This window comes from Castanea sativa, chromosome 10 (genome assembly GCF_040712315.1).
Source record: "Castanea sativa cultivar Marrone di Chiusa Pesio chromosome 10, ASM4071231v1".
Lineage (NCBI taxonomy): Eukaryota > Viridiplantae > Streptophyta > Magnoliopsida > Fagales > Fagaceae > Castanea > Castanea sativa.
In genome coordinates, this window is record NC_134022.1 from 8622226 (window position 1) to 8634405 (window position 12180).

Consider the following 12180-nt stretch of genomic DNA (forward strand, 5'->3'; position numbering starts at 1 on the left):
ATTCATTTGTGCTAACGCTTTAGATGCTTGGGATCCTTTAGTCCGAAAAAGAACAAAAAATCAGTTTAGCACTTATGCTCTCGTAAGCGTTTAATTCCTCTTAGACTTGTAGTCCGAGAAAGAACAAAAAATCAGTTTAGCACTTATGCTCTCGTAAGCGTTTAATTCCTCTTAGACTTGTAGTCCGAGGAGCCGAACAGGCGCTAAGGTCAATTTTAACACTTGTGTGTTTTTTGCAAGTGATTAATTTCTCTTAGACTTGTGGCCCGAGGAGCCGAACAAGAGCTAAGGTCAGTTTAACACTTATGCTTTCTGCAAGTGATTAATTTCTCTTAGACTTGTGGCCCGAGGAGCCGAACAAGAGCTAAGGTCAGTTTAACACTTATGCTTTTTGCAAGTGATTAATTTCTCTTAGACTTGTGGCCCGAGGAGCCGAACAAGAGCTAAGGTCAGTTTAACACTAATGCTTTTTGCAAGTGATTAATTTCTCATAGACTTGTGGCCCGAGGAGCCGAACAAGAACTAAGGTCAGTTTAACACTTATGTTTTTTGCAAGTGATTAATTTCTCTTAGACTTGTGGCCCGAGGAGCCGAACAAGAGCTAAGGTCAGTTTAACACTTATGCTTTTTGCAAGTGATTAATTTCTCTTAGACTTGTGGCCCGAGGAGCCGAACAAGAACTAAGGTCAGTTTAACACTTATGCTTTTTGCAAGTGATTAATTTCTCTTAGACTTGTGGCCCGAGGAGCCGAACAAGAACTAAGGTCAGTTTAACACTTATGCTTTTTGCAGGTACGGAATTGAAACGAACAGAAGCCTCATATAAAAGGAAATTCTTTTCTTAATAATAATATCGTCGTAAGTTATTTACATTCTAAGGACGAGGAATCACCCTCCCATCCAGATCCTCTAAACGATAAGCCCCTACACCTGCTACTGAGGTAATTCTATATGGCCCCTCCCAGTTAGGACCCAACTTTCCCCAAGCAGGATTCTTTGCTACCCCCACTACCTTTCTTAGTACCAAATCTCCTGGTACCAAGGACCTGGTCTTAACTCCCTTGTCATACGTCTGCTTGAGCTTCTGTTGATAGTTGCCCATCTTCACATTGGCTATTTCTCTACTTTCCTCAATTGTATTCAAACAATCATTCATTAGATCATGATTGCTCGCTTCGTCATACTGGTCGGACTTCAGGGTGGGAAAACCTGACTCTAATGGGATTATAGCTTCCATCCCATACGTCATTGAAAAGGGAGTCTCGCCTGTTGATCTTCGGGGTGTAGTGCGATAAGCCCATAGTACATGAGGTAATTCTTCTACCCAGCCTCCTTTAGCGTCATCCAATCGTTTCTTCAAACCTGCCAAGATGACTTTATTTGTTGCTTCGACCTGTCCATTTCCTTGGGGATAGTACGGTGTGGAATATCCATTTCTTATTCCCATTTCTGCGCAGTACCGCCGGAAAACTTTGCTATCAAATTGAAGACCATTATCAGATATCAAGGTGTGTGGGACCCCGAAGCGAGTTATGATATTTTTCCAGATGAATCTTTTTGCATCCACATCCCTAATGTTGGCTAATGCCTCGGCCTCCACCCATTTCGTGAAGTAATCCATGCCGACGATGAGCCATCTCTTATTACCTGTTGCCCGAGGAAACGGCCCGACGATATCTAAACCCCACTTAGCAAAGGGCCATGGGCTGGACAACGGATTTAAGTTACCTCCTGGTTGATGTACATTGGGTGCAAACCTTTGACATTGATCACACTTCTTGGCATACTCTTGAGAGGTTCTCTGCATGCTTGGCCACCAATACCCTTGGGTCATGGCTCTATGAGCTCATGATCTTCCTCCAGTGTGGCTCCCACACACACCCTCATGCAATTCTTCCAGCAAAGGTTCCACGGCTTCAGGATGTACGCAAAGGAGGTATGGACCTGCATAGGAACGCCTATAGAGTTTTTTCTCCTCCGATAGCCAGTAACGGGGTGCGCTTCTTCGTATTGACTCGGCCATCTTTCTATCTTCAGGTAGTATTCCGTGCTGTAAGAAAGCTATAATTGGGTCCATCCAGCTTGGGCCTACATGAATGCTGTGAACCCGTACTGCCGGGATGCTGGTTAAGCTAGAAGACAACAAATCCTCCACCACAACCATACGCGGTAACTTCGATCCCAACGAAGTGGCTAACATTGCTAATGAATCAGCATGAGAGTTATGTCCCCTTGGGACTTGCTGTACCCTGAAACTGTCAAACAAACCCAACACCCCTTGGACTCGTTTCAGATAGCTTTTCATCCGCTCATCTTTTGCCTCAAACTCTCCATTAACTTGCCCGACCACCAATCGGGAATCACAGAACACCCTCACTACTTTTCCTCCCAAATGTTTAACCATCTGGGAGCCCACCAAGAGAGCCTCGTACTCGGCCTCATTATTAGTTGCTGGGAATCCCAACCTCAATGACTTTTCAATGACTAGTTTCTCGGGGGATATTAACACAACTCCAACCCCGGCTCCCTTTCGATTTGATGCCCCATCCGTGTAGACTTCCCATGGAGTGATGTTTTCCGTTCCAATGGACATTATTGACATCACGGCATCTTCGGGATAAGCTTGACCGTCCGTGAACTCGGCTACGAAGTCGGCAAGGATTTGCCCTTTGATAGCCGTCCGGGGCATATACTTGATATCATAAGCTCCCAGCTTGGTTCCCCACTTTGCTACACGACCCGTATAATCCGATTTCCTTGTGATAGCTTGTAGAGGCAACTGAGTGAGTATCACCACGGTGTGAGCTTGGAAGTAATGAGGCAATTTCCTTGTTGCATGCACCACGGCTAGAAGCGCTTTTTCCAGCGGTAAGTATCGCTGTTCAACTTCTTGCAAGGACTTGCTGACATAGTATATTGGTTTCTGGACCCCGTCATCATTCCGTATTAAGACAAGACTTACGGAGTGATTTGTGACGGCTAGATAAGCATATAGCACTTCTTCCTTCTCGGGCGTTGATAGTATCGGCGGTCTAGATAGGTATTACTTTAAATCCTCAAAAGCCAAATTGCATTCGTTAGACCACTGGAAATCTTTCCACCTGTGCAAAAGGCGATAAAATGGGCGGCACCTATCTGCCGACCGCGAAATGAACCTGTTCAAGGCTGCAATCATGCCAGCTAACCTCTGCACCTCTTTAGGGCTCCGAGGGGGATGCAACCCTAAGACAGCCTTAATTTGGTCAGGATTAACTTCAATTCCCCGATGAGTAATCATGTACCCCAAAAATTTTCCCAAGCCCACTCCGAAAGAACACTTTGATGCATTCAAACGTAATTTATACTTTCTTAACACCGAGAAGGTCTCCTGCAAATCTGTCAAATGGTCTTCTGTCTTCTTACTTTTGATTACCATACCATCGATATAAGCTTCCATGTTACGTCCTAACTGCGCATCGAACATTCTGGTCACCATTCGTTGATAAGTGGACCCTGCATTCTTTAGACCAAAGGGCATTACTCGGTAATGGTAATTACCATTCGGGGCACGAAAAGCTGTCTTCTCCTGATCATTCAGTGACAACGGGATTTGATGATACCCTTGAAACGCGTCCAAGAAGCTCATTCGGGGGTGCCCCACAGTTGCATCCACCAATTGGTCAATTCTAGGAATAGGGAAGGGATCCTTGGGACATGCCCTATTCAGATCCGTAAAGTCAATACAGACTCTCCATTTTCCATTCTTCTTTTTCACTACGACAGTATTGGCCAGCCATTCAGGATAGAAGATCTCCTTGATCGCACCAGCTTGCTTTAGCTTACCAACCTCCTCTTTAACTGCCTCGGCGTGCTCGAGAGATGCTCGCCGAGGAGGCTGCTGTCTAGGCGTCGCATGAGGGTTAACATTCAAATGGTGGCAGATAACTTCTGGATTAATTCCTGGCACATCATAAGTCGTCCATGCAAAAACATCAATGTTATCTCGCAAGAATTGAATCAACTCTTCTCTTTCCTGTATCGTCAACTTGGATCCGACCTGAAAATACTTCTCTTTATCTTCCCCAATAATTACCTTGGTTAGCTCCTCGGCAGACCCTTCATCTTCAACTGGGCCGACTTCCCGAGCAGCCTCCTTTAATTGCTATGATGTCTCAGGAACTTCCGCCTCCAACGAACCCCGGCCTGTGCGAATAATGGCAGACATTAGACATTGCCTAGCCACCGTTTGACTGCCATGTAACACTCCCACGCTTCCCCCTGTAGGGTACTTCACCATCACATGTAAAGTTGATGAAACTGCCTCCATTGCATGCAACCAGGGTCTAGCCAAAATGGCCGTGTATGGAGAATATGCCATAACAACTATGAAGTTTACTTGTACCTCGGAACCCTCCACCTGCACGGGCAGCCTAATCATTCCTCGTGGGATCACCTGGTTTCCATCAAAACCAACCAAGGGATGGTCGTATTTTTCCAAGTCCTCCTCTTTCAACTTTAACCCATTGAATAGGTCCGGATACATAATCTCGGCACCACTTCCATCATCCACCAATACACGTTTCACATCATATCCCCCAATACGAACCATGACCACCAAGGCATCATCATGGGGTTGAAATGTTCCCTCTTTATCCTTATCAGAAAAACCCAAAGTAAGCGCCACCGAGGATCTGAGTCTTTTGTTTGTTTGATGATTCTCTTCCACGTCTTCAGTCCCACATTTGTTTTGAACTGTCATAACCCGAGGAAATTTCCCAAAGTCTCCTCTTGGCTGGGTCAAGATAACGTTAATAGTGCCTAAAGATGGTTGAGGGGCCTGACCCCAATATTTCCGAGTATCTAGTTGTTCCTGATTCCCATTCGGCTTTGCCAACAAGTGATTGATCTTCCCGGCCCTAATCAATTGATTTAAATGGTCACGCAACGTCCGGCATTTCTCCGTGGTGTGTCCCTTGTCCTGGTGGTAATGGCAGTGGAGGTTTTGGTTCCTCGTAGATGCATCTCCACTCATTTTGTTTGGTGGCCTAAAATATGGCTCATGCCGAATTTTCTCCAGTATGTGATGCACAGGCTCCTTAAATAGTGAGTTAACTAGAGGAGCCTCGGCGGTCCTCGGATGGCTTGTAAAGTCTCGTTTGGGCCGAATACCTTGAAACCCTTCCACCCGAAGATCTTTCCTCTCTAGATACCCTTTCATTTTGCCTTTGCTTTGCATCTGATCCTCTTCCACCCACTTATATTTATCTATCCGGTCCATAAGCTGACGCATGTCTACCGCGGCCTTCATTGTCAAAGACTTCCTTAACCCATATTCCGTGGGAAGACCCACCTTGAAAGTTCTCACAGCTACACTCTCCACATCCCCATCGATTTCATTATACGTTTCCCAGTATCGGTCAGAATAGGTTTTGAGTGTTTCACCTTCCCTCATAGACATAGACAGTAGAGCATCCAAAGGTTTTGGAATCCTAGTACAAGTTATGAACCTTGCTCCAAATGCCCTAGTCAATTCCTCAAAGGACCTCAGGGAACCCTCTGCCAAAGCATCAAACCACCTCATAGCCACGGGCCCCAAACTGGAGGGAAAGACTCTACACATCAATGCCTCATTATTCGAATAAACGGCCATCTTCTGACAAAAATGACTAACGTGCTCTACAGGGTCAGTCCTCCCGTTATACACAGTAAAAAGGGGTTGGGAAAACCTACGAGGTAGCTTTGCTCTGTTTATCCTTGTTACAAAAGGGGATTTGGCAATTTGTCTCAGGGCTTTACCCATTGCATCACTCCCGTCCTCGCGATATATTCCATCAGTATCGGGCATCTTCGTCACTTTCAGCTGCTTTGCCCTAACACCCGAAGACACACTAGCACGGGTCATACTTCGAGTAGGCTCAAACATTGGGGGATGAATTCCTCCTGGGTTCGCTTCCGAATTATCACTGGAAGAGCTAGCATTATCCTTGCGTCTTCGCTTCTTACTATCCAAACGCTTGCGTAAGTACGCTATCTCAGATTGCATCTGTCGCAACACGTCGTCGCGAGACATATGCCCCTCAGTTAACGATCGTTGCTCAGCCCTATGATCGCCATCATATGCCTTCACCACCCCCGAAGTATGTCCTTTCCCTTTATCACGTTGGAGACTCGCAGCTACGTCCCTGCCTCGTGAGCTTACTGATTCTTCCCCTTCCAAATACACCTCCGCCATACACTTCTAAATGGAATATGCTACGCTGTTGTTGTTCCCACAGACGGCGCCAATTGTAAGGACCAAAAGCTCATAAAATCAACTTCAAAACGTTATTGTTGCTCTATTCACTTAAGAGTCCTCATACAATACATTTGGTAGAGAGGGTTCAACAACAAAAAGCCCCCCTCTCGTAATCTCTTGATTCCTATTTATACTATTCTTTGCTTTCATCGTAGCCCTACACCTTGCAATCTGCAGTCCTTTTCCCGTGACACTTGTCCGTCGGCAATGGAACAAGATTCCACTTTGCATCCCGTACTGTTCAGGTCATGTCCACATTAATGCGACGGATAGAGGAAATGCTTGCTAATTAATGCGGCCAGAATGGTTGTTGCCAAGCATTTAATGCAACCTTGCAACCTTCCAAATCAGCCTATTACAACCAGATATTTGTAACATGCCCCTTATTTAGTTACCGTCCACGCCACCTCATCTTCGGGCACACCTGGAGAGACCTCATCTTTCATTCTAAATGTTGGCCTTCCTTTCTTCGGGTCTTCGGGTTCTTAGGTCCTCGGGTCCTCACAATTAATATTTTACAACACTTTCACAACAAATCTTTAAGTAGCAAGTTGTTATTGGTTATTATAGGTGGGCAAAAAAGTAATTTAAATTGTAGATTCGAATTAGAACCAATAATAACTTATTACATATGATTTGTTATAAAAGTGTTAAAAAATGTTATAAACGTAACACTTCTCAACAAAATTATAGTCTATTTATATTCTAACATATACCTTTTTAATGAATAGTGGTAAACGATTGCTACTGATCTACGAAGAGATAGAACCCTTTAGAAGAGTCGCACTTCAATAATTGAATATAAAAATTTCACCGTTTCTATGCGAAACATAATTAAGAAATTAGGTGTGAAATTTGTCGAGGGACAAGTAACAAATTGCTTTGATGCTTTCATCTTAAATTGAGTCTCAATGCTTCATAAGTCAATCTTGTCTTTTTATTTTACCCATTACTCAAAAGAAAAAGTCAATCGTGTCACATCAATGAGTTAGTACTAGTAATTTAAGAACAAAGTTTCTCTCCAAACTAGTTTGGAGAGAAACCCTACAAACTTATCATATATATTTATATTGAGTGTGAATTTTGAAAATCTAATCGTTAAATTGCATGTTCTTATTACATCCTTAATGCTTACAAAATTTCAAGAAAATCAAAGAGCAATTGTTATGTCATCAAATAAATGTTATAATTTCAAGTTTTTGTAATCTAAAGTTGTATATAAAAAAAATAAGTTAATTGATCAGATAGTAAATAATATCCGATTTAAACGAAATTTGATATGCATGTTAAGAACATAAGGAACATGAAATTCAATGGTTAGATTTTCAAAATTCACATCCAAAAAAGAAATACATGAGAAGTTTGAAAAAATTTTCTTCAAACTAGTTTGGAGAGAAACTTTGTTTATTTGATAATCATACTATCATAGTGCATTTGGTTTCTACTTTTTTTTTTTTTTTTGGTTGCTTTTTTTATGTTATAAATAATCTCAAATTTAGTTTTTTGAAAATAAATTATAAATTCTTAATTTTTTATTACCACATTTAATATAAAAGTTATTAAAAATATATATTTTGAAAAACACGAAGGATGTTCTTTGCTCATGTACGTCCAGTAAATGCAAATGTATGTTACTCTAAAGCATATTTATAACGCAGCCAACATTGAAGTTACCCTAGCACAGTGTTGAAAGGTTGTCAATATGTAAGTGTGTACACGCGCGCGCGCGCACACACACATATATATATAGAGGAGTTTAGCAAAATATATATAAAGGATGGAGAATGAAATCTCAGTCGGGGCTTGATGCATATGGGGGTCTAAGGTGAAAATTGATTATCTTATTTCATATGTAAAATTACTATTAATTAACATGAATTATGTAGAATTTATAAATAAATAAAAAAAAGTTTATATACACACAAAATTTGACAAAACTTTTTACATTTGTTGATGTGACAGATTGATAAAAGTGAGTGAAAGAATAATGTTAGTGGTGAATCTAATTGAAAACTAGTAAAAGTTTACTAACTCAATTATTGTGAAAAATATTGTGAATTTTTTTGTGGATTGCTTTATTTCTTTTCTTTTTTTCTTTTAGAAGTGCTACATTCACCATGTTTTTTATAACAAATCTTAGATGTTAAGTTACTTCTTGTTTTCTATTTGAATCTACTACTAAAATTAATTTTTTGCTGTCAATAACAACCTTTAACAATTTGCAATTTAAGATTTTTTTTGTAAAAATGTTGTGAATATAGCATTTCTTTCTCTTTTTTATTTATTTTTCATTTGATAAGAAAATATTATTTTATTTATTTGTTAATATTTCGACTTAATTAATATTATTGATTAAAATTTAGGAACATTATTTTCACTGGAGGCCTTAGGTGGCTGCATCAATGCCTTGTAGCATTGAGCCCGCACCCGAAATCTAAAAGCCTAAACAGACACCTTTTCGATAATCCAACCTTAACCAAATCACTGTTTCGAAATCACTCAAGTGAATGCAGCTCTCATAAATGTCTATCAGAGTAACGACAATTTACATAGGGTCCGGTTAATGCGTAGGGCACACATTAATCCATCCATTTTTGGAAACATTTTCTCGAAAATTGAAAAAGTTATCAATACTTTTTCAATTCCCGTTAAAATATTTTCAAAAATAATTAATTATTGTGTACCCTTAAGGCACATATTAGCAAAATTCATTTATATATATATATATATATATATATATGAACAATCCACTTCAAACAACCTAATCCACCTAGCTAGGACAAAATGCAATCACAACAAACAAAAGTTTAACTGTGTTGATCTATGACTATATTGGATGGGACTCGAAAAGGTAACTGATGTATATATATATATATGAACAATCCACTTCAAACAACCTAATCCACCTAGCTAGGACAAAATGCAATCACAACAAACAAAAGTTTAACTGTGTTGATCTATGACTATATTGGATGGGACTCGAAAAGGTAACTGATGTGTTATTCTATTCATTCTCATAATGCAAAAGTGGTTTTTTATCTAAATAATGATATATAATAAATTAAGGCTTAAAAAAAAGGATATATAATAAAGATGCCAAGCAAAAATCATACAAAGGCACTGATAATAATTAATTATAAGTTTAATATTCAAATAAATTTTTGTAATACAGGAGATAGAGCTTCAAATTTTTGGAGGGCTCACAAACAATAACAAAAGAACAGTTCTCCAAGCAACGAAAAAAGTACTGATTTTTTCACACCCTCTTGCAAACATTCACTTCACTTATGTTTCAGTACAACACAAAAGTAATAAAGTAGTGATTATCATACATTCAATGGTGTACAATGCCTGTACACGTTAACACTATTCATATTTTATTCTGAAAATCATTTCAAAATTCTGATATGCACCTGATTCTAAATATAATGAATACATAGTTTACATTATTAAGTATGAAGAGATGTTACGTCCACAATATTTTTACAATTTTTTCACAACAAATCACAGGTGGTTAGTTATTATTGGTTTAGATTTGAACCTAACACGAAGATTACTTTTTTACCCCAACAATAACAACCAGTAACAACCTGCCACTTAGGATTTGTTGTAAAAATGTTGTGGATATATCATTTCTCTTAAGTATATATGTAACAAAATTCTTCCAAGAGCATGATGAATTAAGTGTAGATTTTCGGTGCCTATATATAACAATTTCCATAATGAAATGATCACAAAGTGGCATCATTATATATAGATTTTAGTCAACCCTAAACTTCACGTAAACAACGGCTAATACTTCACAATAATGTCAATTAATAAGGCTGAGTGCAGTTTGTTTCAAAATTAATGTATGTAGGTTGTCGTTGGGTGTCTTTTGAATTTTGATTCGCTAATTTTTAATGTCAAGACCTAGTTGACAATTAAGGGTAATAAAATATATAGTCATTGGTTTCCATATATGTTGGGCATCTATTGATTCCATTGGTTTACTTCCCATAAATATGTTATCCATTCTCTGTACTCCATACCCTACTACCTTTTTGAGCCAACACCAAAGGATGGAAAGGTAGCAAGTGCTCTCTCTCTCTCTCTCTCTCTCTCTCTCTCTTAAGGTTGTATAATTAATGAATGCATAATAGTTTTTTACGGCAGCTTTTTTTTTTCTTTTTGGTTAAGGACAAAAACAATGAAAACATTTTCAAAATTTTAATTCCTTTCTACACACACACATATATATATAATAGATCATTACATATATATATATATAGCCCTCACCAATGTCACCATTTCTCAACAAGTGAAGCATTGGGGTTAGTTTGTTCAGGCCAGGACTTCTAAAAAAGAACTTAAACAATTTACTAATGCCCAAGTGAAAGAAAAGAATGCGCGCGCGCGCACACACACATATATATATATATCATCTTGATTGGCGGTGGGCCCTTTTTTTTTTCTTTTTATCTTTTCAGAAAGTGGTTTACATAGTGGTGGCTTCACATGCAAGCCAGGGTGGTCATAGGACCACCCTGACTTGTAATATATATATATATTTGCCAAAAAAACAATTATATGCTAAACTAATTTATTGTGACCACCCTAATAAAAATGTTGAATACTTTGACTTGAGAATTTCAAAAATTTGGGTTCAACAAAAATAAGAGTAATGCTACTACATTCACAACATTTTCACAATAATTCCACAACAAATCCTAGTAAGCTGTTACTGATTCTAATTTGGGCCTAATACTGATAATATTTTTACCCACCAATAATAGCTTCTTGCATAAAATTTATTGTAAAAATGTTATGGGCGTAGCATTAGTCCAAAATTAATTCTGCCCCTAAACATAATCCTTAATCCATTTTTTTAAAAAGCTTAAATAAAAAAAATATCAATATTAGGTCAAATAACAACAAACATAAATCTAACAAAAACAAGACAAGATCAAACAACAAGAAGCTAGTGAACAAAATGTTCAACAAAAAGTCTATTATAAAACCAAAAGATAAAAAATTTAGCTCAATGAACCTATTTAATAAAAATAATCTCTAATTTCATTTTTCTTTAAAAAAATAGTACCAAGAAAAATATTGTTGTTGTGAGTTCTCCTTGATGATGACGAAAATTATACTCTTTTTGGTTTGTAATCGCAACAATTTTGCTCTTCTTAGTAACACAACTTGTAGAAGTTATCCTTTTATTAAATTTTGTACAATTCAAATATCTTAATGACCACCCTAAAATAAATTCCTAGAGCCGCCACTAGCCGGGTTTACAACTAGCTAAAATAATAGAGCCGCCACTGGCCGGGTTTACGGCTAGCTAAAATAATAGAAACTCACATATCTTTTGTTTTTGTTGTTATATATCTCTCTAACTTAAAAAAAGGGTTTTCCTCTCTCTCTCTCTCTCAAAGATTCTCTTGACAACCAAGCACCATAAAATTAATCTTTCTCTCTTACTCTAACTTATTTTCAAGGGTCACATTTAAAGTAAATATATTTATTTTATTTTTCATCATATTATTATGCTTTAAAGTGTATATGTCTCTGTTTGTAAAGTTTGAAGTTATTGGATGATTTTATTGTCAAGTGAAGTTGCATTAGTGCCTTAATAAATCACGTTCATCCCAATTGGCAATTAACCTTTTTTCTTTAGAAAGTGGTCTACAACTAGCTAAAAATATTGAAACTCGCGTATCTTTTTGTTGTTCTCTCTCTCTCTCTCTCTCTCTCTCTCTCTCTCTCTCTCAAAGATTCTCTTGACAACCGAGCACCATCAAATTAATCTCTCTTTCTCTTACTCTAACTTATTCTCACGGGGTACCACCGCACACCCTTAATGCGATGGTCACTCCACAAGTATAAGTGTCTGTGGAGTGTGGGGGGCAAAAGTCGGGGTTCAA

General features: G+C 38.5%; 2 protein-coding genes across 2 annotated transcripts; both read right to left on the bottom strand.

The window, feature by feature from the left end:
• Positions 1-874: 874 nt before the first annotated feature.
• LOC142611968 (uncharacterized) lies at positions 875-2689 on the bottom strand. Its single transcript, XM_075784111.1, has 2 exons — positions 1882-2689; positions 875-1470 (listed from the first exon to the last, which is right to left on the bottom strand). The coding sequence occupies exons 1-2, from the start codon at positions 2687-2689 to the stop codon at positions 875-877; spliced, it is 1404 nt and encodes a 467-aa protein (XP_075640226.1).
• Positions 2690-4141: 1452 nt separating this feature from the next.
• Positions 4142-6211, bottom strand: LOC142611969 (uncharacterized). Its single transcript, XM_075784112.1, has 2 exons — positions 5487-6211; positions 4142-5426 (listed from the first exon to the last, which is right to left on the bottom strand). Exons 1-2 carry the CDS (start codon positions 6209-6211, stop codon positions 4142-4144), a joined length of 2010 nt encoding a protein of 669 aa, XP_075640227.1.
• Positions 6212-12180: the final 5969 nt, after the last annotated feature.